Source organism: Phasianus colchicus, chromosome 1 (genome assembly GCF_987193195.1).
Source record: "Phasianus colchicus chromosome 1, bPhaCol1.hap1.1, whole genome shotgun sequence".
NCBI classification, from domain to species: Eukaryota; Metazoa; Chordata; class Aves; order Galliformes; family Phasianidae; genus Phasianus; species Phasianus colchicus.
In genome coordinates this window covers 149,005,782-149,032,708 of record NC_143436.1, presented here as the reverse complement: position 1 = coordinate 149,032,708, position 26,927 = coordinate 149,005,782, and the positions used below count along the sequence as shown (strand labels likewise).

The following is a 26,927-nucleotide window of genomic DNA, read 5'->3' as shown; positions in this document are numbered from 1 at the left end:
ATATCCATCCACTAAATAAATTTTGGCCTTCTCTGTACTTACATCAGTTATGTAATGTCAAATAATTTGTGCATAATTTGGCTATTGTCCTGCAATACGTATTCAAGCTGCTTGTACATTCACAGAAACACTAAGAAACTTCAGATAGTTCCAAACATACAGTGTATGTAGAATATGGAGCGTTTTTTTTTTGTTTTGTTTTGTTTTTTCTGTTTTTGTTTTTGTTTTGTTTTTTTTTTCAAAGCCTGAAACGTTATGCATTTAGGCAATCACTGTGCAGTTTGTATTTAACAAAAATTAAAATGGAGATTAAAAGTATGCAAAGAGAAATGTTTCTTCCTACAAAATGTAGATAACACTTTTCTCATTAAAGTTTGCAGCAAAATTAAAACAATAACAAATAACACAATGTTGTGGGATAAAATAATTATACTATATTTCTTTTCTATTAGAAATATATGCACAAAATTAATACATCTCATTAAAGTGTAATGTTGGTTCCATGAGAATTGAGTTAATATGAAGTAGAAAATGAGTGAGAGCAGAATAAGTTACATCTTTGTGTGTGTTTCTATATTCAAATAGCTACACTCATCGTGTGGTTGGCAGTGGAATCAAAGATCAGTCTGGGAATCCAGAAGTAAGAGTGAAAGGAAAAGATCCGTAATAAATCAGATTATTGACAAGCTGAAACGTTATTCAGGTAAGTTACTTCTATCTCTATACACAGTATAGAGCTAAAAGCAATCTAGTGGTGAACACATGAATTTACTATATTTTATAGTGTAATTATTAATTCAAGTCATTACTCCATGTACACACACACAAAACAAACAAACAAACAACAACAAAAAAAGCCCACAATACCCTACCCTCTTTAATCCTTCTCACTTAAGTTATTAAAAATGATGTAGTGAAACAGTTTGCATATGGTAGACGAGTGCAGGGTGTAAGAGTGGCAGCTGGGCCATATGCAGCTGTGAGTACCAGTTCAGCATTGTATTAAGCCTAAGAACAACAGTATAATTTAGAGAGATTAACTGAGTGCGTATATTTAAAAACAATTAGAAGGTAATTTCCATCGTCTCTCTTTTCTAAATCAAAATCTTAACCACTGTTGCTGTGAAGTTTATTGTTTAGGAATCAGACAGAAATGCTAGAAAGTTTGAATAATAACTTGCCTACTAAAGAAGTTGGTGTTCACTACCTGATGCACATATAAGTGAGTTACTAAATTTAAGGCTTACAGAGCATTGAATTCCAACATGGTCTTGCAGTATTGTAATACATTAACAACACTGCATGTATTGTTTGCCGTACTCATTAGTATCTATATACAGGGAGAGCCGTAACAATAGGACAAAGTATCTGACTGTGTTGAAAGCAACAAAATTTTTGCTGGCAACTCTGCACTTCAGTTAGAAAATATTTTTTTCTACTATGATCTGAAAACTCAGTGATACAAACTGCTCCACTGGCATCTTTTGTCATTGCCCTGTCTAGCACAACAACCTCTCTGCATTGATGAAAAAGAGAGGCTATACAGGGGCGGCATGCAAACTTGACAGACTTCCCTCTCCATTCTCCTTCTCTACCTCATTTCTCAAGCATGAAAATTAGGAATTAAATAGGTTTGTCTTGCCTAGTGCATTTTGCTCCATTTAAAGACTTGCTTTAATTTTATTTTCCCTTCTTCTTGGCAACTTTTAAGTACAGTCTCCAAAACAGTTTCTGTAGTTGAAATAAGCAAGCCATTCTAAGATTATCAGTATCTTCATGTTGAATTCTCATGGTTCCTGTATTTCTAAAAAATAAAAACAAAAATAAAAATAAAAATAAAAATTGTTTAATAACAACAAAGGAAAGAATGTTAAAATAGGAAGAAAAAAAAAAACAAAAAACAACCAACAGAAAAAATATTTTCCGTCAGCAGTTGTATTCTGGGAGAAATGGCATCCAGATTCCTTTTCTTATGTTAGGAATATAATCATTTCTTTATTTATATTAGATTTATAATCACTATTCCTTCCTCCTAGAAAGAAATATCCCTTTTAACCCTCCAGCTTTAGCATGCATAAGTCTCTACTTCTTTATTAAAATAGTGCCGAAATGGTAAGAAAATGAATACAATTTTGTCTTGAAATAGATGCTGTGGCTTAATTAAGAACTAAAAATTATTAGGCAAAGAATAACATTGTAAATCTTACTGAGTAAATCTCAAGGTCTTTCATCTGTCACGTATACCCATTCTTCTCTCTTTAATATTAAATCTGCACAGTATAGTTTATTGTGTGATTTTCCTCTAGAGACCAGGAGTTGTGTTGCTCCTTCCTTGGGTAAGGATCTAAAAGAATGGAATAGAGCGATTCCATTATAAGGCATTTCATTTTGAGAACTTATTTGCCCTTGTCCCCGAAGGCTGGATGGGATCTTGGAAAGAAAGACTTACAGTCTATATACTGTGAGTCCAGCTAACTTGCAAATACATTATCTTTCTATGTGATAGTTTCCTTTCTTGTAGCTCTGAGTATAGAAATAGGGCCAGGGGATAAAAAGAGCAACAAATACCTTAGAGACCCAATATATACTTGTTTTTCCTCAGATAAAAAGATTGAAGAAATTACAGAAAAAGCTTTCTTCACTAGCTTTTACTGCCTGGAAAAGGAGGATAGCAAGGGTAAATTAGAGATTCAAATACAAAAGCTCACCTTTGTGTCTTCTGTGATATGGAAAGGATGAATCACATATTAAGCTTACAAAGATAAAATTAAGTAAGGGGAGTTTAATAGATTGTGGTGTCACCTCTCAGGCAGAAGTCCTCCTTCTACACACTTAATTCCTGCTGTCTATCCAAGCAGTAATACTGCATTACAACAGCTTAATTTGGTAATTCAGTAAAAAAATAAAATAAAAAAATAAAAAAATAATAAAAGAAATCATGTTTCTCTTGCTTTTCATAACTAATAATTCTTCCACTCTGTAGATGTTTCTATACTCTAATTTAGCATTAAGGCTGCCAGCACGATATGCAATCTTCTATTTCTGTAGGCAACTATATATACTTTTTATATAATTTTTTATATAAATTCCATGTTGCTGTAACCTTGCTTGCTAGTAAGTCCAATTTCGTTATTTAGTTGTGTTTCATATGGAGCATGAAATGTAGCAATTTTCTGTCTGTATTAGGAAATGGAAATGAGTACCAATTCAGTTTTATATGACTTTTCACACCAGCCTTTAAATATTTCAAGATGTGAGATATCAAAGCAGCACTGCTCTCTGTCTCATGATGCCATGGTACGGTACCATCCCTCCTTCTCAGTCACAGTAAGATCTCTGTACACCAGCCTAAATATAGCCTGATTTTATTCTATTTGTATATCCTGTCATGGTACAAAGGCCTTTAGGACTGAGACATGCACTTGGTAAATATCAGTGCCCAGCAAAGAATCGGAAGCTTTGCTTCCGGTACTTTTCATGATAAATATTGTGAAAGGCACAGTAATGCAGTGTAACCAGAGGTAACATATGATGTCTGTTTGCAGCAGGGATGGGATTCATTTCTGTAATCAGAATTTAGGTGTAGTTATAATCTGTGGAGCTTGGAGAGCTGTTCTTTTGGCCAAATCTGAGTTACTCTTAAGGATACAGCCTCACAGATTATAAATGGAGTTTGGGTACATTGCCCACAAGTTGGCATCTATGCTACAAACACCTGCAAATGTTTCAAGGATTTCACCATTGTGCTCTGTTTCTGAGGAGTTTAAACACACAAACCAGAAATGTGTCATTTTCTAAGGAGAAATATTTAGCAGGTAAACTTTTTGTTTTCTTCATCCTTCTGCTTTTTCAAAGGGTATGTTGTACCACAGGGTCACCAAACAATAAACAAATCTGAAGTGTACTCAAAAATGAGGCTTTTTGCTTTTACAGGAGCCTCATCTGGGCTAAAGTACTTGCAATAAATTGACTGAGATCGTAGGTACAGTTCAGACAGGAAGTCAAAAATACATGTTAAAAAAAAATCTGATTAAGCACTTATCTCTAATAGTAAAAAAAAATAAACACATACACACATATATATAAAACAAAAGAGGGGTTAGTTACTAGTTTGAAGAGGATAACCAGTTTGGCATTTAGAGTAGATAATTTAATGCAGATTTATAAATCAGTCCAGGTTCTTTGCCCATCTGAAAAAGTAACTACCTTTACTATGTAGAAGAAGAAAAACCTCATTGCTTTCTGAAACTTTCTCTGTTATCAAAGCAAATGGCACCTTTTCTCATCAGTTTCACTATATTTCCCTTCATACTTTCAAGGATCTCAACAGGAAGGCAAGAGGGAAATTATGAGGGCTGCTCTGAAAGTAATGCTTCACCTTTTCTTATTTTGGCCAGTTATATCAGAGGCAGATGGTAGTGGTGTGGCAATAGTTCAGCCTTTCCACCAAGATACATTCACATTTTGTTGCTGTGTGACAGATGGCAGCAGAGGGGCAGTCTGACAAAATGACATGTGACATGGAAGTGCACATGAAACAAGGTGTGGAATTGAATTCCTCCATGCAGAGAAAAGGGAGGGCTCATTGAGGGAGAGTCCAGTGACTAAAATCAGACTGCATATTTATTGTAAAAATGGCTAAATATTACCAAGAAGCAGAAGAATAGATACATTAAACATTCTTTTATGATCATCTTTAATGTGTACATGAAAAAAGAAATCAAATTTGATCTAATAGATTTTATTTTGCCCTTCCTGTAGAAAAGAATAAGGCTATCCTAGTGTTTCCTGTTTTCTTGCTATATAGATACAGAAGTGTTTAAAATCTATAGAAAATAATCTGCTTTAAAATATGTAAACATTTGGTGCTTAAACATAGTCTTTGATTTCGAGGGTCTATTCTGTTTAAAATACTCTAACTTGTTGCTAAAACTTGTTGCTTAAGGGAAAGCATCTCTTGTAAGGAGGCTTTAGTTTTTGGGCTACTCTGCCAGGTTTAAATTACAATTGTTCACAAACTTTACAAAACAGATTTGTTTAGTACATGCCACAGTGGCCCATATGTCATTTCTCCATTTTGAGAGGCTCAAGGTAATCTTCCGTCTTTTTCTGTAAATAGTAGATTTACCAAAAATCAATAGAACCTTTGATTCCTTTGGACCCTGACTGCTATAATCTGTGCTCTGGACTCTACAGATCCGTGCTCCCAGCAGTGAAGTGCAATCAGAGGAACTGGCATGAACTTAGGTGAACCAGTCAGTGATGAAAATGGTTTGACAAAGTCACCTTCTTCTGTAAAAATCCTCACTTGGACAGACTGGTGTTTTGAAGAGCTTTTTAAATGACTCTTCCGCATTCATTTATCTTCAACACTGGGTTCAGTGTATATTCTCTTATGTACTACAATCTGCAGCTATCACTCTTATTTAATAGGCAATCACGATAAACAAAGTCAGTTGCATATGGTAGCAATAATAATGGTAATTATTTTTCTTTTATTCCCCAATAATTTAAGGACACAATTCATTTATCTTATTTGCAAGCACAAATGCTAAGGTTATGAAATAAGTATATTTTGGTACTGTTATTACAGGCAATTGGATCTTCATCATTTCACTGTATTTCTTCTTTCAAAAGATAATCTCAGAAGTACTGATTTTAAAAATAATGGGTATTTCTTGGAATTCATATTTAGAGGTCAAATAATTGCCTCCTAATTTCAGAAAATCCTGCCATAGTATAAAATACCACTATGTACATCAGCCTGCATAAAGCAGACAAAATCTCCCTGTGGAGATCTCCAGAGGCAGATGCTACTCTATTGGCTACACTAGAAATTAAAACACTTCAATTGGGAGAAATGATTTCCTATTTATTGGTGCAGAAAAAGATGTGCCTGAACATATTTGGAAGGGTTCACATCTTATATTTTTGTACTGCTACCTAGTATGTATGGACTAATATTTAATTTCTTAACAAAAACTGAAAAATGTCACTAAAGGAAGTGATATCTAATTATTACTAGCAAAATTTATACAAAAATGAGAATCCAATGTATTCTCTTTGTTATTGATAGGAATCTTAAAAGTCAAAATAAATCCAGCATTCTAACCACTGCATAAAGGCCAAATGGCTTTGTGAAACAATTCATATCAGATAAGAAATTTTAAAAAATACATGTCAGTAATCGAAACTTAAGTTTTGGTCAAATTTGGGCCCAACTCTACTATGCTAAATGGAAACGTTTTACAGTGCAAACCTGTAGGTGTATACGTTTTTAAGTGTTTCATCATGTTCTGTTACTACCTATTTCAGAGACTCCCTAGCCATATCTCAGAAAATTTTAGTGGCAAGGATGAGATTAATTTGGCCTCCTTAAATAAATTTCTCTATTTCTTTCCTCATGCATCTTGACATTTGCTATGTTTCTTCTGACTGCCTGTGTACACTATGCACAGGCTTTGGCTGAAAGTGATGTCTATATCCTTTAAGTGAATAGCTGCCACTACTTTATATGACATTAAATGTGACTGACAATCTATTTTTCCTTTATGGTCTTTACTACTGTTGGTAAGCTCTGTTTTTGACCATACCATCATTTGTCTATTAAGTTTTCTTAAACAGGTTACAAAAATAGCAAGATGGGATTTTTTCTTGGCACTGATGTTTCACACTAGTTAAACCTTCCAGCTGTGTTTTTTAAAGCTTATATTAATGCTCCACACCACAGGCAAATTAATACATGTTTTCATGAGAGCCATTCAAGTACTTTGTGGAAATGATGACAGAATACATCACCTGAGTCCTCAACTGCACATACAAAGAGCCACATTTTTGAATTATTCATATGCAAAATGTGGTACTTGCAGTTGTGCTTCCCTTTGATCACTGATAACATATTTGTGCTTTCTTTAGTGTTATGATAATTACCTAATAGTTAAAATCCCTCTGCCTCTTAGCACAGTTTAAACTGCTGTATAAATTTAACAAATTATACATTGATAATTCTATTCCTGATTGAAATGTTGTTCTTTTTCTTGGAACAAGTGAATTCTTAAGAGTACTACATTTAATGCTTACATCAGCCTTAGTCCGATGCACTCTTCAGAAACAGGGAAAAGCTCTTGAGACCTGCTTTCAAAATGTTATTTTTTCCTTCTGCTCAAATTTTATTTGTTGATATATTGTAGCTTGCACTTTGCACCATTCTGTAACATGTGCCCAATAGAGATGTATCCAGGTAGTAAAATTTCTACCCACTTTATGCAACAGTCACTCAACATTGACTTGTATTGCTTTCATCTGTGTTTGAACCTGACCTACCCATTTATTATTTTTGTTTCTTTTTCAACAGGATAGACTATTGCACAAGTTGATGCTGCTTTTTGTTTTGTTTTTCATATTAAAAATTCATACCTAAATGTTGCTTTTGCTTTAGATTCCCTTCTTTCTTTTTTAATTCCTTTTCCATTTTTCATTTTATTCTAAAGTTTGAAAGCCCCTGTGGGTAGAGAACAGCTCAATATCTTCATTAATTTTTTTCCCAGTGATTTGTTGGCTCTCCCTTTCACTTTTTTATTATGTTGGCTCTTCTTTTATTTTAGTTCTGGAATTAATACAATGCTACTGTCATATCACAAGCCCTTGGAGAAATGTCATCTATGGCAAGGCATGATAGCAGAGTATTAGTGTGATATGTCATACCAGGATATTCATACTTTGCAGAGAATCCTATTTCAAATCCTATTTCATATTTGTAGCATGAACTGTTCTTGCTTTCTGGCACATCTACAGAGAGCTACCTTTTTCCTTAGTATTGATTTGAGTTCCCTCTGACTGCTAGTCTGTATTGAAGATATATGTTAAATTTTTTGAAGATTACCATTGTGTGTAAGATATCGACATAACTTCCACAGAGATATGAAACAGCTAGGGATTAGATGGGCAATTCTTTACTGTGCTACATCCCCCTTCTTTTATGATACACTCAAACATCTGCTATGATTTAACCCAGCAGGCAGCGAAGCACCACACAGCCATTCACTCACTCTTCCCTAGTGTGTTGGGAAAGAGAATTAAAAAGTATATATGTTAAAACCTGTTGGTTGAGATAAAGACAGTTTAATAGGATAGAAAAAGAAGAGAAAAAAACAAATAAATAAAAGGATATACAGAACAAGCAAGTAGCAGTCCCAGCTCTTTGTGCACACCTAGCTCCTTGCTAGTAGGGAAGCATGAGAAGCAGAAAAGTCCTTGACTCTGTGTAAGAACTGCTCAGCAATAACTAAAACATCAATGTTTGATCAACATTATTCTCATTCTAAATCCAAAACACAGCACCATACCAGCTATCAGGAAGAAAATTAACTTTATCTCAGCTGAAAGCTGAAAGGACAATACACAACGTCAAAAAAATACATCAGATTTCTAGATTGCAAATGCTTTTGTATCTCTTGAGAGTGAAAATATTTTCTTGACAGTTCTGTGATTGTTCACAAAAGTAGTCTTTCTTTACTTTAAATTCAAAACACTAAAATTTATGTGAACATTCTGAGGTGACTGTATGTCCTCAAAAACTATGTGTAAACTTAAACCCATATGGAGTATAAAGTAACAACAGAGAAAGAAAGAGTGATTAGGAGTTGAACATATGCATCTCCCAGTGCTGGGATTCCTAGGAGGTAAATTGAGAGGAGTAGGTTACCAGCCACATTGTCAGTAATTCAAATAAAACCTCAGTAATCTTCTCCCTGGTTTTACTTGTTTTTCACTAGCAAGTTTACCACAACAGTATTAAGGGCTAATCAGAGTCTCAATCATTTAGCACAAATGAACCTCATTTCTATGTAATATCTTCTAAAATAGGATTTATGCTTAGATGAAAATCTTTTGATTTCTCTAGATGGAACTAACAAAAGGAAAACAGTGTACACTGTATGTAGCTTTCTGGAACTAAGGCTAAGGTTCAAATCAGCTAATTAAAAAAAATTCTTACCATTTATATTTTGCTATTTTTCTCTTCCTCCTTTGAGTATAAGGCACTGCACAGTGCACAGTTAGATAACATACATGTTGATGCAGCAGGTAGATACTATCAATTCTTATCCGTTTAGTGCAGACAACTGTGGTACAGAAAACAAGACTTTTCTAGCTATTTTGGTGGATAGTGACATTAGCTGAAGTATTCATTATATTGCAAGATGCTCTCTACAAAAGCCTATTTTGCACCTAAATTGTTTGCTGCTATAGCTGGTAAAAACTGCTTGTGTTAAGAATTCTCAGCAAAAGAGGAACAATGTACTATTTTCTAATTTTAAAGTATTACGTGAAGTGAAGGAGAGTTGAGGGATTTGAGGTGATTTATACCTATGACAATGTAGTCTGGGGCACAGGTTTTTTCTTATTTTAGAAAATCTGATCTATTTGCTATGGCAAAACCATGTAAAGGATTTTTTTCTATTTATAATTTATCACTTATACTCCTTGACTCTTGTAAAAATAGATTTTTAGTTTATTTCTCATACTTTTTTTTAGTCTTCCCTTAAATGTGATCGTAGATGTTTCTAATAAAACAAGAAAATATTTTGTCCCCCTACCATGTAGAAATAGTGGCAGTTTTATAAGTGAAAAGGAGCTTCAGGTGCCCTTAATTCTCAATCCCAATTTAGATAGAAACAGAATATATGTACTGATATATAATAGAGACAGTCTTGAGAGTTCAAGAGGTCTTCAGGACCCCATTGCTGCAGTCATAATGGTACATACGCAACTTCCCATTAACTTTGGCTGTACAGATGCCCAGGAGTCACTCTGTAAATGTTGAAAGTTGAAACATTCTTTCATAAATTCATCAAAGAATATAAAAGTCCTTTTTTTTTTGAAAGGCTTTGCCTGCCAGTGGTTGTACACACAGATAGATTTATATTGCATAACATATCACAGTGGATACACTGTCAGATTTTTAACTAACTAAGCATATTAGGAGAATTTGTATTCTAAAATGACATGGGATTTGCATTTATTTATTTGTTTGTTTGTTTTTGCATATGTGCTTTTCATATTTATAAATTAAAAAATAAATAAATAAATAAATAAATAAATAAGGAGGCAGAAACCTCCTTAAATTTAAACATCTATTGAGATCATCTTACAGGTGGAGGAAGCCATCAATGTCTAATTTCATATTTTTATTGAATAGCATAACCTTTGTGATGTCTTCTCTGGAGGGAGAACAGAAATGTAATAGGAAGTACACTTAATTTTGAATGAATGCTATTGTAAGAGCTGTCTTGTCTCTGAACACTTTAAGTAGAAGACTGTTTCAAGCAGCAGTATTGTGGTTTACTTTTGCTATTGGCCTTTCCATTTAGTGAATCAACTGCTGTGCAATGACAGCCATGCCAATTAGTACACAATCAACTAGAACTTATTTTAGGAATTCAGCTTGAAAGTGATCTGCCTGTAGGGATCTGCATTTGTGCAAAGAGTTTCTGTTCTTATGGTTGAAGAATTATATTCATTATTTCTCATTTGGAACAACAATTGGAGTTTGCAGGGTACATAAAATCTCAACTACTTGCAACGCAAACAGCATTAATCATTCCATCTTCTACATTCACAGACTAGGTTGACAGTGAACCAGAATGTGAGAGAAATACCTACAATAAAAAATAAAACAGGAAAGACATATCCTTGTAATAGATTTTTTATGACATCAGTGTTAATTAATATTTATTATATTAGAATTGATAACAATATTTGATTGAAACTGATGAAACTTTAATATAGCATAGTGAATCTCAATTAAACAAATAATTTTTTTGGCGCTGCCCTAGCTCATTTAGCAAACTGCCAACTGCACTTGAATACATAGATGATCTATATCACTAAGGGTGAATATCTATTTTAGTAGCAGAACTCCTATTTAGTCTGGTTCTTTACAAAGTGTATTTTGCAGTGAGACAAAATTTCCTATAAAGTATTTTATTGACATAGTAAGTAGTTCTGCAAATATTTCATACACCATCCTAAATGAGCTTGATTACTATTTAAAAGATTGATTTAAACTTACGAATAAAAATTTTTAAGTGTAAGAATTCAATTACTCTTTACATCTGAACTACTTTGTGAGACATGCACTGTAAATTTTCTTAACACATGATTTTAGAAGAACTTGCATTAATTGAAGCTGCTATTTGTCCCCAAATAAATGCCAACTGCTCTCACACTCCCCATCCTCAACAGGATGGGAAGAAAGTAAATGGAAAAGCTCATGCCTCAAGAGAAGAACAGGGAACTCACCAGCTAATGTAACTGGCAAAACTAGCCAAAAGTGTGGAAAATTGATACAATTTATTGCTTATTATTAAAATAGAGTAGGATGGTAAGAAACAAAGACAAAACTAAAAACATCTTCTCCTGGTCCCTCCCTTCTTCCCAGTCTTAATTTGACTAATTCATTCCTGATTCTTCTGCCTCCTCTCCCATCAAGTGGCACAGAGAAATGGTGAATGGGGATTGTTGTCAGTTCCTAACAATTTCTCTCTGCCATTCATTCTCTCTTTCTCTCTCTTTCTCTCAAGCACAAGGCCCCTCCCATGGGCAGACCTGCTCCCGTCCCCAGACTTGCTCTGTCTTGGGTCTATACCATAGTCTGTAGTCTAGGAAAAGTCAGCTCCAACATGGGAGCCACAGTTTGCTTCTGCATGGGATCTCCATGGTCTACAGCTTCCTTCAGGGAGCATCCACCTGCTGCAGCATGAGGTCCTCCACAGGCTGCAGTGTCAATTTCTGCTCCAGTGTTTCCTTCTCCATGGAAAATCATTGTATCAGGCACAGGAGCACATTCTCCACCTCCTTCTTCTACAACCTTGAGGTCTGCAGAATTGCTTCCCTCATATGTTTTCTCACTGCTCTCTCTCACAGCAGTTTCACAGTATTTTTTACCCTTTCTTCAGTACATTTCCCCAGGGTGCTCACCCATGGCTGCTGGGCCCAGCTGAGCTCTGCTCTGGATCCCTTAGAGCCAGCTGTGTCCTGCATGGGGCAGCCCCAGTCATACCTCACAGAGGATCTGTGCAGGCCCCACTGTCAGCTCCTTGCCATGGAAACCCAATACACCATTCTAATATCCTCCACTGAAATCAATACCCTTATTATTCTAAAATAATAGAAGTTAGAGGAATAGTCCTCTATTCATCTTCTGACATACTTGCAAGAATATATTTCTTAAGAATGTGAAGTATAGACTTTGGTATAAAAAAAGACTTAAAAAGATTTAAATAAAGCAAGAAATTCCTCTCTAATCAGAAGGGAAAATCAAATTAATAGTTCTAACTTATGAAATCTGATAAATATCACAAAACCTTCACATAGCTTCACTGACAGTCTCTTCACAGTAGAAGCTCAGAAATTAAACATCAACAAAATTTTGAGAGGCAGATTATTGTTTCCATTAATATTAATTAAATGTCAGATGTAGTCTGTCAATATCGTGAAAACATAAGCAAAATTCTTTGTATGCAAGCACAGTCATTAAAAAGAAAAAAAAAAAAAAAAGAGCAGAGCAGTAACTGGAATTACAGTAGGTACCATTAAGATCTATGTGGCACCTGGAAACATGGTCTCACCAGTACCATGGAAATTACTGAGTGAGCAGTTCCTCTAGGCTGATGTAGAAAGGGAATAAGCAAGATGCCTGCCCTGTGTGCACATCCCTGCGGGAGCGGGATTGTGGAACTCAGTGAAGACTCGATATGAGTTAACAGCTAAGTTCAAATTTAATGTGTTAACGCAGCAATATATACGCCAACAAGTACACTTGGCTGTGTACGATTGGTTATACGAGTCCACACACAACCTATCACCGTGCGTAACCTATCACTGGGCGTAACCTGTCACATGACAACGCAGAATTCTCTGGAACCACCTAGTTTTTTTTTTCCCGCCAACCTCCTCATTAGACACAACTCAGCAACCACTTGTTTATCTTGAATCCTCAAAGGTCACCATGTCCTTAACGTTCCCGAGGTGGCCTCGCTGTTCAAGCCACCCCTCCACAATTCCCCCTTTTTCTTTTTGCGCTACAAATACTGAAGGAACAAACTTGTGCATAGTTTTTGTAACTAATTTAACAACAATGTTAAAGCCAACAAGCATCAAAACAGCAATTAGAACCCAATGCAGCCCTTCCAAAAGCAGGCTTTGTACCCATTCTGAACCACGTAACAAATGGGACCAAACTCCTGCAGAGCCTCCACCAGATTGGCTTCCACCACACCGTCAATCAGCCCCCGGATGTGAACCATGGGGGATGCGGGGGTCTTGTGGGGATCGTCGTAGTTCTCTGCTCTGCCAGCCTCAGCCCCGCCACCCCCAGTCCTCTGGTCCCATGAGGCGGCAGTTCCGTGTTTTCCATCTTCTGATGCTTCGGGGCTCAGCCTCTGTCACCCCCCCTTCTGTAGTACCTCACCAAGCCACCTCCGCCTGCCGCCATTTTGCCCATCTCGTCCCCTCGGCCGCTGCCCTCCATGCTCTGCGGGCCCCGCCACCACCGCCGTGACATGGCGCCCCGCTCTGCCACACCGCCTCCGCCACCGATGGCACAATGCCTGGATGGCAGACCGGGACCTCTGGAATCGTGGGTGGAAGAGAAAGGTTGAACAATGACCTGGGACTCACCCCAAATAGGGCTTCCATGGTCTTAGGAGGCTCCTCCAGCTTCAATGCTTGCAATACATTTTGGGCGGTTGAGCATTCTATATGATACATCTTCAAACAATTAATCACTTCCCACCATGGACCCTGTAATTTCTTAGCCCATTTTTGTCCGCCTATTACTGCATCCCAGATCATATCGCCATGATTCCGTCACTCTTTGACTTCAGAGAGTGCAGTAGACAAGTCATTAAAGTGCCCTTTTGCCCAGCCCGTTGCTATCAAAGTTGACAGGGCTTTGGCACAGAGCTTTATTCCCCACTTCTCTAAGAAGCTAGATAATAGCGACTGGGCTCCCTCCTGCTCCATGTCGTCTTTTCCACTCAGCTTTGGTGCGCTACCCGGCCGATTCTCTCCCTGGCTTTGGTGCTCTTCCCATCCGACATCCTTTCCCCCACGGACAACTTCCTGAGATGCAGCATTCGCATACTACTGCATGTAGTCAGGTCCCTGTTCAGGCGCCATTTGCGGGAGCAGGATTGTGGAACTCAGTGACGACTCAATACGAGTTAACAGCTAAGTTCAAATTTAATTAACACAGCAATATATACGCCAATATTCCCCGGAGCTGCCTATTTTTTTTTTTCCCACCAACCTCCTCATTAGACACAACTCAGCAACCACTTGTTTATTTTGAATCCTCAAAGGTCACCATGTCCTTAACATTCCCGCGGTGGCCTCGCTCTTCAAGCCACCCTTCCACACCCCATATTAATGCTTGACAGTTAGTACTTTCTCCACTTTAATTTGCCGGGTGTGGATTTGATACAGCAGCAGAAATCATTTTGGAGATAATGGCATTTCTTTAAGTTGAAAAAAAGATTTTAATGTATTTTTTTATGTCAGTCCAATCTCCACAGCTTTGGTAAGCACACTACTGTGTGAACTCTTACTTTGTTAACACCAGACAAAACACATGAAACTGTCATTATAAATACTATGACCATCTACAAAACAGGATGCCATAGAAAACAGGCTTTTTTAGCATCCGTGATCATAAAACATTTTTCTTTAAGATGCATGCAAAGTTCACTGTGCAAAGCTATGGCATCTAAAATGAATACATTAGGAAAACACTACAGAAATGTATTGCAGCAGCATTTAAGTGGTATGCAGTCACTTTCTGAGAGAAGAAAGTTGATGTCCATGGACTTTCTGTACTGAAAAGCAATATATCCTTTTTGAGCATATTGAATGTTTCCTTTTTGAGACAGGTTATTTCCTTCTATTTGCAGTTCTGGGAAATGCTCCAAGTCAGTGGCCTGTAAACAGCAGTACAGAGCAAGTCATTTGCTGCAGGTATCATCATAATTTGTTTTCCTTGTCAGTCTATACAATAAGCAATGCATTCTGCAGATGCAAGAAGTATCAGTCTGGAAAGCAATCTGTTGCTCTGAAACCTTACAAACAAAAATTTTATCTAGGAGGGCTTTTTGTTGCCTAAAGGAGTCATCTGCTCTCTGTAAATGTAGAAAATTCTATAATAGCAGCATAGTGTGACATATTAAACTATTTTTTCTCTCCTACAGTGTGCGTGTGAAATCTGCATGGATAACAGAATTCATATGTGAAACTGTATCAGACCTTTTAAGCGCGCACATTTTGCTCAGCAAAGCCCAGGGAGCCAGCTAGCACATAGCAGAAAAAGAAGAGCCAAATAGGAAGCATGTAAATTATATGAAACCTCAGCAAAACTGTTCACCACTATGAATTAAACTGAAGTGTCAGAAATAGGCTGAGCTATGCAATTTGTCATTTTGTTTTCGTTTCAAGAGATAATACAGGCGAATGTTTCCTAGCAGAGTGATTTCTTAGATGTGAAAATACTCCAGGAAGAGAAATATTAATTTGCTCTGTATTTAACTGATTGATATGTTGTCAAAGGAAAATCAACCAAACAACAATAACAAAAATAAATAATTCTAAGTAATTTCAAAAACAAGGATATAATAAAAAAAAAAAAAAAAACAACCAACCACACATTCAAATAAGAAAGATCATGAATATTCATTATATACATAATAAATCATATATTTCATAGTAATATGGTGGAAAAGATTTGTAAATCCCTTTACAAGGCAGATTAGTTGCTACTTTTGTGATTTTTCAGATTTTATCTTTAAAATGTATTACCAAACTACTTCATTATACAGGTGATACAGTTTCACTTAAATTTACTATAAAGTATCCATTTCTTTAAACGACTTTTCAGGGCCATGCATCTTAAAAATAATTTTATCTCAAAACCAGCATATTTCCCAGCTTCTCATTGATCATAATTTTTCCTCTTTTGCCCTTCTTAGCCCTTTCCTGTTTCTCATAGGCCTTTAAAAGTAGGCAGATGAAGGTTTTTAGAAAGATCTAGTCGTTTCCATTCTGACAATGATCCACCTGAATTTCTTTGGAAAGTTCATTATCTCCAACCCCTAGGTAAAACTTTCTAGAAAAAAAAAAAATGGAAGTACTTCTTTTTCCTACTCTCCAGCTGTGTGAAGTGCTGTTCTGGTACTAGGACATTGATGAGGCACCTCTGCTTCCTCTTTTCCCTGTGCCTTTTTTGTCCTGGGGACTAGTTCAGCTTGATCTACAGACTGTCTTGCTTCAACATAAAAAGCTGCAGGAGAAAACAAACGATGGAACAAATCTTTAAAACACTTTTAGAGGTAGACTTGTTATCTGTAATTTCTTAAACTCAGTAACTAGACCCCATGTTTTTATTTATGATAATGTTTTGGCTAGAAACTTTGTTTCTTGTAACTTACTTGTCACTTCAGTTGTAACAGGAAATTACTTCTTACATCTAGTCTTAGTCAACATCTGATGACCACATAAAATTTCTCACAAGTACACTGATCCATAATCCAGACTGTGCAAATCACAAAGTTTTTTTGAGGCCTGAAGACTTCAGAGAAAAGTGTGGTAAGTTTTTTTTTTTTTTGCCTGTTGTTGGGATATATAACTGTAATGGAGAAGCATCCTATTCTCCTCCCACACTGCTTAAAGAACTGTTTTCCCAGATCCAATCTCCTGTTAGCGACCTCTTGTTTTTGTTTCCTGCCCCACTTAATTTCCCTCCTCAGTTTTCTTTTCTGCATTCTTGAAAATGTTAGTGATTTTCACCTCTTTATATAGTTTCGCTCTCTTATTCGTCATTTCCTTTAATGGATTTCTATCCTATGTGTTTCCCATGGGTATGTAGGTCTGGGACAGTGGAAGCTCAGCTTGAACACAAAAATATTTCTCATCCAGTCATAGCTGTAACAGAAAACAAAAAAACAAAACAAAACCCTAGCTTTAAACATCCGAATTAAGGTGTTGGAGTTAGACAATAACTATTCATGCAGGCAAGTGAAAGAGAAAATGCATTACAGCCACTGCCAAAAATTTGCTTTTATTGTGGTGGGAGATAGGGAGGCATTTTAAAGCACTTTAAAGTAAATAATGGGTGGATGTGAAAAAATCATTGAGATAAGGTTGGATAATATTGGAAGATGTTATAAAGTTTGATTTCCCTTACCCTAAAGCCACAGATAGGTAAACTGCAATTTTCCTGGTTAACTCAGCTGCTTTGTTCTGATTCTGCCTTGCGAAAGATCTCATCTCTCATATTTATACAATGCTTGTTTGAGCATTAATGTCAAAGCACACATCTATGCAAACTAAAAATTGCAGTACAATAGTATTCAGCTTTCCTGATAAGTCTTATGCTAATTTTGAACAGTTAGATATCACCAAGACCCTGGAACATGACACTCAAGTATGTAATGAATGCACTTCAGGAAGTGCTTTTATTCATTACGATACTTTGACCCATTCTGTCTGTTCCATTTCCACTTTCCATGTAACTGTTGCTGTCCTCTATTTCACTAGAGGTCCTTTTCTAAACCTTTGCTCCTCTGTGTCACAGTTCAACACTTTTTTCCTAGTTCTCAGCTTTTCCCCATTCTTCTGTTTAAAAACTCCTGTAGAATCTTTTTGAAGCCTTGTTTGAAGTGTTAGCCATCTGGTTTCCTCATGGTTCGTCTGCAGTTAGTCCTGCCTGTAACAGCATTTCTGGTGTCATCAGTTCTTGATTAATCTGAATGTTTTTGACATGCACTGCTTCTTCATTGGCCTGAGCTGCAGCCAGTGGAGAGCAGCCTGAGGTGGGGAAGGAAGGCTGAGAGAGCTTCTACCTGTGAAGCCCATGTGGAGCAGCGCCTGAAGAGTGAGCTTCGTGGGACACAGCCGTATTTGAGCAGTGCTGGGGGAACTGCAGCTTGTGGGAAGCCCACACAGGATCCAGTCAGAAAGAATGTTTTCCATTTGCTTTTAGTTTCTCATTGCTCTAGTCTGTTAGCACTTGGCAATAAATGCATTAATCTCACAGAATCACAGAATCACAGAATGGCCAAGGTTGGAAGAGACATCAAGGATCATGAATCTCCAACCCCCCTGCCACATGCAGGGCCACCAACCTCCCCATTTAATACTACACCAGTTAATACTAGACCAGGCTGCCCAGGGCCCCATCCAATCTGGCCTTGAACACCTCCAGGGATGGGGCATCCACAACCTCTCTAGGCAGCCTGTTCCAGTACCTCACCAGTCTCCCTATAAAGAATTTCCCCCTGACATTCAACCTAAATCTCCCCTCCCTCAACTTAAACCATTTCCTCTTGTCCTGCCGTTATCAACCCTTTCAAAGAGTTGATTCCCCTCCTGTTTATAGGCTCCCTTTAGGTACTGAAAGGCTGCAATGAGGTCACCCCGCAGCCTTCTTTTCTCCAGGCTGAACAAGCCCAGCTCCTTCAGCCTGTCTTCCTACGGGAGGTGCTCCAGTCCCCTGATCATCTTCGTGGCCCTCCTCTGGACGCTCTCCAACAGCTCCCTGTCTTTTTTGTACTGGGAGCTCCACACTTGGATGCAGTATTCCAGATAGGGCCTCACAAGAGCAGAGTAGAGGGCACAATCACCTCTCTTTTCCTGCTGGCCACCACTCTTTTGATGGAGCCCAGGATAGCATTTGCCTTCCAAGCCGCAAGGGCACACTGCTGACTCATATGAAGTTTTTCATCTATCAAGACCCCCAGGTCCTTCTCCATAGGGCTGCTCTCAAGGACTGATCCTTCCAGTCTGTATGGATGCCTGGGATTCCTCTGGCCCAAGTGCAAAACTCTGCACTTTCCCTATGCTTAATCTGTTTTGCCCATAATGTTAATTGGTGAGGTATCTGTGTCCTTATCTCAACTCTCCCCCAGTTCTTTTGAGAAAGAGTGAGGGAACAGTGTGGTGTTTACCTGTCCATCAGAGTGAACCACTACAAAAAACACTACAAAAAGAGATGTTTGCAGTGAAGTTCTATGCTACCTGACCCTTGTAAAAGGACTGTCAGACAAACCAGAATATTAACAGCAAAATACTTGAGATTCTTTTTCACGAAGAGTTGTTCACATACAATTCTAAATATTCAGTCAATGGGGCTGAGATTGGAAAGAATATGGGGTTTTCAAGTCTATTAAGATAAAAATAGCTGCAAAAATGCTAGAACACTCTAATCGTCATATTTTCTTTGAAATTCAGTGTCATGATGAAAAAAAATAAAGTTCTGACAGTCATTTAAAAATTGATGCTGGAATAATGAAAATAAAAAAAAAATAAAACTGACAAAATCCTTAATTGTCAAGGAGCAGTTAGTTACCACATATCATATAGGGACTGCATTTCTTGAGGAATTTTCAGAGATCAGAGTTAGGATTTAGTAATACAGACATCTCCACTGTGTTTATGTATATTGTTTTCATAATCCAGGAACAGAATCATCTGTTTTGGCAGTTCTGGGGCACTTAATTGGTCAGGTTGTACATTAAATGTGTATTTTTCTCACAGCTGACTGAAGTCATAGTCTGTAGATATTGCAAACACATTTGTGATTTGCTGTTTGAAATTTAGAAGTAGTATAGAACTCAGTAGTCAGTTGGATACATCCTGAGAGACTGTATGTGAAGAAGTCACCTTAAAGAACTTCATTTGCAAGAAAATAATTTTCATGCACATCAGTGAGAGTTTTTGCATCTTCTTAAACTTCAGGACAACTCTTGAGTTACAAGCTTTTAGGGACAGAAGTCCATTCAAGAAATGAAGTATGAATAAACTGAGGAAGTAATGAGTTTTGGGACATTTTGAGTAAGTTTTGTTTGGACCTTTTAAAAAGAAGAACAAATATTTGTCTGAGGTGACACAACTGGAAAAAAAACTTTTTTACTTAATCTGCTTTTTGCTTCCTTATTCTCTTTCCTATTACAATTTCTATTTTTTTCCCTAATACTGTTTTTGAAGAGGGAAAAAATATTACTGAAATACAAATCAATATTTTTCTTTAAAAAAAATTAACTTAAAAGTTTAGTAATTGAAAAATGAGAATAAATAAGAAGCTGTGAATATTTGCAGTACTGCATTACCTTTATTGGATATTTCTATAATAGATTGTATTGAAAACTTTTCCCCAGGCTGCTGTCTTTACTGATATTTCTGTGTTCTGTTTTAAATGAGACATAATTCAAGACTGCAAATTCTAACAAATTTGAAAGTTATGACTCCAACTTTCAATTAGTTGCAACTCACCACAATTTTTTTCTTAATGTATGTTTTTGTTCTTAGTTTCAAAATAGCAGTAGCCTGCAATTTCTTGAAAATTTCAGAACTTTTATTTGAACATAACATGGGGAAAAAAAAAAAAAAGCTTTCTATGACTTATGAGTTTCCTAGGAAAGATAGGAAAAATTTCAAGTATTTATATATATATATATATTTATATATAAACTTATGTTTATATATAAATGTTTATATATATATATAAGCTTATATATATATATAAACTAATGTTTGTATATAAACTTATGAGAAAGATACTATTTCTCTCCACTGGTATATTGCACTTGATGCTGATGCTGCACTAATGTAGTGTAAGAATTGCCCAGAACGTTTGTCAGGATATCTTCCAGTCCTTTTGAAATTCAGATTACTAATTTTCTTTAATGTGCTGTGAATTATACATCTTTTTGTTGTTGTTGATGATGTTTTCTGCATACCTTAATGATCTGTTCTTTGTGTTCTGCCAGTTTTCCTGTCTATTCAGTTCACACTCAGATTTTCTTAACTGCTGATCCTGCACATGTCCAACCCTTAACTATGTAGTCTAGATCTGTTGGATGTAGCAACTATGTTTACTTCATGCACCAGGTATAACATTTTACACCTTAAATGGTGAAAACTGATAGTAACCAGTAGTCTACATTCTTTACCTCTACAAACAGACTTCTGTCAGAAGAGTACAATTGGAGGGATGACATGCTGCTCCTCCTGTGGTACTAGTAGGTAAATCCTTCAAAGCATCCTCAGTTTTGCAATTGTGATGGATGGAGAAGAAAAGTGAAAGAAGTCTTTCATAAAAACCTAGAATAAATAGGGCATAGGATTCTGAAAAATTATATATATGTATATTTGGATTGAACAATTAGAATATATTGTTTTTCATCCTTAGTGTTCTTAGATTGTATTTATATCAAATAGTCTCCGAAAAAAGTCTTCAGAAAATTTTTAGCAGTTTTAAACTATCAGTGATTGTCATACCAGAAAAGAAGTCTTATTCAGTTTTTGCTACTGAATAATTGAGTTTCAAGGATATATTTTCTATTACTTTTTAAAAGTGTTTCAGACAATTTTTTTTTTTTTCTGATTTATGAGACGTAAGTCTGCTTATATGGTCCAATAGCACAAATCACAGGAAATTATTTTCGTTACTACTTATTTCTGGAATTTCTAGCTAAAACCTGGCTTTCCTGGCTATTATCCAGAAGGCATGCTAGTACTGTAGTGCTCACCAATGTAGAGCAGATCTTTGAAGAATGGTTAAGCTTGGAGGCTGCCTGAGCTGCAGCGACCGTGCTCTGCTTGAGTTTGTAATCTCAAAGTATGCGGGCCTGGTAAAGAGTAGAGTCAGGACCCTGAACTACAGGAGACAGAATTTTGGGCTGTTTAAGGAATTGTTGGATAAGAATCCCTGGAAAAGTGTCCCTAGGAACAAAGGAACGGAACAGAGCTGGCATCACTTTAAGGTTGCCTTTCTGAGAGTACAAAAGCTCTCCATCTCTCAGTAGAGGAAATCAACCAGAGGAGGCTGGAAACCAACATGGCTTAGCAAGGATCTACTTGTCAGACTGATAGAAAACAAGGAAAAGTATAAGCAGCGGAAGCAGAGATGTGTGGATTGGAAAGAATATAGTGATCCTGTCTGAATATGCAGAGATGAAATCTGGAAAGCCAAGGTATGGGTGGAGTTAAATTTGGTAAGAGATGTGAACAATAGCAAAAAGAAGGGAGAAATGGCTTCAAGAGAAATGGAGCTGAGGTACTTGATTAATTCTTTGCCTTTCCCAGGTTTCTGTTGTCCTTGATCCTCTAGACAAGGTTTGGTGGAAAAAAATCCTTCCTATTCTAAGAGCAGAGCAAGTCGGAGATCACTTGATGAGTTTGAATGTGTACAAGTCTATTGGGCTGGATGATGTGCATCCCAGGTTTCTGAAGGAATTGGTTGATGTGGTTGCTAGACTGTCATCCATCATATTTGAAACGTCATGGCTGTCAGGCAAAATCCCCAGTGACGGGAAAAAGGGAAACTTCACTTCCATTTTTAAGGAAGGGAGAAAGGAAAACCTGGGGAACTACAGTCCAGTGAGCCTCACGTCCATGCCTGGGAAAATCATGGAGTAGGTCATCATGGAAGAGATGCTGAGGATCATGTGAGATGAGGAAGTGATCCAAAACAGCCAGCATGACTTTACCAAGGGCAAATCTTTGACCAATCTGATGGCCTTCTGTGATGGAGTGACAGCATTGGTGGACAAAGGAAAAATTTGCTCCTTAACATCTTTATCAGTGACATCGATGACGGAATCGAGTACACCCTCAGCAAGTTTGCTGATGACACCAAGCTGCGTGGTGCAGTTGACACGGTGGAAGGAAGGGATCCCATTTAGAGGGACCTCAACAGGCTTGAAAGGTGGGCCTGAGTGAACCTAATGAGGTTCAACACAGCAAAGTGCAAGGTTTTGTAATTGGACTGGAGGAAGGGAGCGGTCCTTGAGAGCAGCCCTGCGGAGCCCTAGGGGACTTGATGGATAAAAAGCTCAACATGAGCCAGCAGTGTACTCTTGCAGCTCGGAAAGAAAATGGTATCCTGGGCTCCTGGCATCAGAAGAGGGATGGCCAGCAGGGACAGGAAGGTGATTGTCCCCCTCTATTCTGCTCTTGCAAGGCCCCATCTGGAGTACTGTGTCCAGGTCTGGAGCCCTCAGGAAAAGAAAGACAGAGAGCTGTTGGAGAGGGTCCAGAGGAGGGCCACGAAGATGGTCAGGGGACTGGAGCACCTTCCCTATAATGACAGGCTGAGGGAGCTGGGCTTGTTCAGCCTGGAGAAAAGAAGGCTGCGGGATGACCTCATTGCAGCCTTTCAGTACCTAAAGGGAGCCTATAAACAGGAGGGGAATCAACTCTTTGAAAGGGTAGGTAATGGCAGGACAAAGGGAAGTGGTTTTAAGTTGAGGGAGGGAAGATTTGGGTTGGATGTCAAAGGGGAAGTTCTTTACAGGGAGAGTGGTGAGATGCTGGAATGGGCTACCCAGAGAGGTTGTGGATGCCCCATTCCTGGAGGTGTTCAAGGCCAGATTGGATGGGGCCCTGGGCAACCTGGTCTAATATTAAATGGGGAGGTTTGTGGCCCCGCATGTGGCAGTGGGGTTGGAGATTCATGATCCTTGATGTCCCTTCCAACCCTGGCCATTCTGTGATTCTGTGATACTGTGAAAGGGAGGGCAACTAATGTCATCTACCTGGACTTCTGCAAGGCTTTTGACATGGTCCCACATCACATCCTTATCTCTAAATTGGAGAGATACAGACTTGAAGGGTAGACTCTTTGGTGAATAAAGAATTGATTGGATGATCACTGACAGAATGTTGTTGTCAATGTCCAAGTGGAGGCCAGTGGTGAGTATTGTCCCCCAAGAATCCATCTAAGGTCTGGTGGTTTTCAACAGCTTTATCAAAGGCATAGACATTAACATTGAGTGTACCGTGAGCAAGTTTGGTGATGGTACCAAGCTGAGTGGTGCAATTGATACAAAAGAAGGAAGGGACCTGGACAGGATTGAAAAGTGGGCACATAAGTATCTAATGAGGTCCAATAAGGCCAAGCACAACGTGTTGTACTTAGATTGTGGCAATCGTGTATGTCTACAGACTGGGAGCAGACCTTGAGAACAGTTCTGCAGAGAAGGACTTGGGGGTCCTGATAAATGAAAAGTCTGACATGAGCCAGTAGTGTGTGCTGGTGGCCCATACCAGCAACAATATCCTGGACAGAAGAGGGATGACTAAAAGGGAGATAGCAATGATTGTCCCTGTCAACTCTGCCCCTGTAGGGCCATATCTGGAGTATTGTCTTCAGGGCTGGGGCCTCCAGCACAAGAAAGATGTGCAGAATAGGGCCGCAAAGTGTTCTAAAGGCTGGAGCACCTCTCCTATGAAGAAAGGCTGAGAAAGTTGGGCTTGTTTAGCTGAGAGAAGAGAAGACTCCAGGGAGACCACACTGTGATCTTACGGTACTTGAAGGGACCTTGTAAGCAGGAAAGGGACAGATTTTTTACATGATCTTTTTAATCCTGCTCAATGCCTTTCTCCTTTCCTATCTCTTTCCCATTTCTCTCTGTCTCCACAACAATTATTTATGATTTCTACCTTTATTGCTTTCTATGTTGTATGACAGTTCCATTATTCGGGACATGAAGTATGCAAGTTCCTTCTGGACAGGAAAATAGTACATTAGTTTCTGTGTATTTCTGGAAATCAAAATAAAACAAGCTATCATTCCTTTGATATTGAAAGCAATACTGTAGCCTGGTCTCAAACCATCTTGAGTCGTTTTATGGTATGCTGAAACATTTCTTGTTTATTAATGGGAAAAATCATCTCTTTTTTCCCCTTAGGCAATTCATACTTGAGATGGCCTTAATTATAATCTAGAATGTCTCTTTTGTTTGTTTGTTTTTGTGCTTTGGCTCCCTAGAATGAACATAGTCCAAGCTGACATATTTTACGTACGATATGCTTTAGACAGGATCTGTTTGGATGAAAGAAACATAAGATCTCATTCATTTTGAGCAACATGAAATTTAGGTTGCATCTGCTCATGTGGACCTTAGATAACTGTCTTTCAAGAACAAGTTGACCACTTACTTTTCCACAGAAATTCTTAAAATCTTTTTATCAGCTCCCTAGACAAATGTAAATTCATTAAAAAACCCTAATGACATTACTTATTAAGAGTAATTTCAGTGTACTTAATTAACTCAGGGTATATTTTCATTACACTAAGCTTTAGCAGAAATACCAGTCTAAGGATTCCCATATGCACAACTTAGTGCTTTAGGTTTTGTTTGTTTGTTTGTTTGTTCGTTTTGAGGGAGCTGGTGTAGGTACAGTATAGGTATATGTTATAGGTCCCCAGTTGTCACAGTACTGCCAAGATAGGACACAATTCTTTTTCACCAATTATATTTGATAACACATGCTGCAATTGTAGTGAACTAATTCCAAAGAAAAGGAAAAACAGGATCACATCAGATAACTCTGGCCAATAACTTGGTGATTATTGTGCTTTCCCAGGAAATGTAAAATACGAGTTGTAAGCCATCCTAAAGCTGGCTAAGGATGAAGCCATAACTAATTTCCTAAAGACTGTAGAATTCAATAATCCCCATACAAGGGGAGTTATTTTAAGAAATCACAATATTTATAGCAGAAAAGTTTACAATAACAATCCAGTAATATATATATATATATATATATATGTATATGTTTTTATTTGTGGGATGTGTATTCTGCTTTTCAGGAAATATACTTTAATTATGGTCAAGGAGTAAGCAAAGACAAAATTTTGTGTCACTGCTAAGGCTTTTGTACCATCTAAACCTTATTAATCTAAATAGATGACACTAAAATGGGCTCTTCTTTATTAGAAGGAATCTAAATGTAGTCCTCTGCGCTTTTCTGGCAGTGACATCAGTTGATCATTTCCCTTGTTACTGAAGTGCTTTAATCACCTTAAAACCTTCTTGACATTTTAAATTAGCATACTGCTGAAAAAGAAGCCATTCATGCACTAAAGCTCTGTAGCTATCTTTTTTCTCCTCAATTTCAAAGAGCAAGCTTTGGGAAAATAAGGGATATGAAAGAAAATCTGCTGAGAAGTTAATGATTTTGAATGCAAAATGAATTGTAGAAAATGTATCTTACTCGAATGTGAAGTAACAATAGGAAAAAAGAAACAAGAATGGCAATGTAAATGAAAATGGATTAAACAGGAATGGAAAAGTCGTAAAAAAAAGGGATCTGCTGGAAGACCAATGAAGAGAAAAAAATAGATCTAGTTAGTGCAGAGATAACGTGGAATTGTCAAATATCGAACTGACCTCAGCTTGCAGGAAAGGTAATACAAATAGTGAAAACTGCCATCGAGAACAGCATAAAACAAATTAGAGAGAACTGAGCTTCTGTACAACCTTTTCCAACACAAAAGGTGATGTTGAATAAGAAACCTAGAGCAGATCGAACTGTGATAATTGTGTCATGGAAATAAAATATAGACTGAGTTCCATTCAGGCATCTATATTCTCAATAGATAGACTATAGACTACAGCAAGGAAAAATGGGAAAGAAGGAGAAAACAGAATATGTGCCAAAATACATGTGTTTACAGAGAGCGTAATGTGACATAACAACAAAATTGTATGATTTAAGGCCTGCAATAACATGAAATGTAAACTTGTGAATAAGAGACAGCCTTCCAGATATTAATAAGAATTTCCATAAGGTTGAAGCTCATTAATTGGAGGCAAATGAAGAATCTAAGGCCAGGGTAAATATCTTAAAAATGATTATTTAAATATGAAGATACACGCATTTATGAGGAAAAGGAACTTTACTGCTTTTTCTAAAGCTATTTCAGGTTTAAATATTCTTTTAGAATTATAAACCATATAAAAATCACATTTACTAAATTTTCTCTTCAAATTTCATATTCGTTATATCATTTTATTTTTATAGCTTTCTTTTACAAAGGCATGAATAATTATAGTATATAATATAGTATAGTATAGTATAGTATAATTATT

General features: G+C 37.2%; 1 protein-coding gene across 8 annotated transcripts in view; it reads left to right on the top strand.

Moving 5' to 3' along the window:
- The window catches only part of GPC5 (glypican 5), a 286,321-nt gene that overhangs the window by 211,112 nt on the left and 48,282 nt on the right, over positions 1 to 26,927 (top strand). For 7 of the 8 annotated variants that reach the window (XM_090130053.1, XM_090130101.1, XM_090130062.1 and 4 more), the window contains one exon: positions 586 to 703. In XM_090130053.1, the coding sequence (XP_089986179.1) occupies positions 586 to 667 (82 nt within the window). In that variant the 3' untranslated portion in view covers positions 668 to 703. Of the gene's footprint in view, positions 1 to 585; positions 704 to 14,951; positions 15,136 to 26,927 lie in introns of those variants that run through there. The other variant, XM_090130047.1, reaches the window with a different exon arrangement.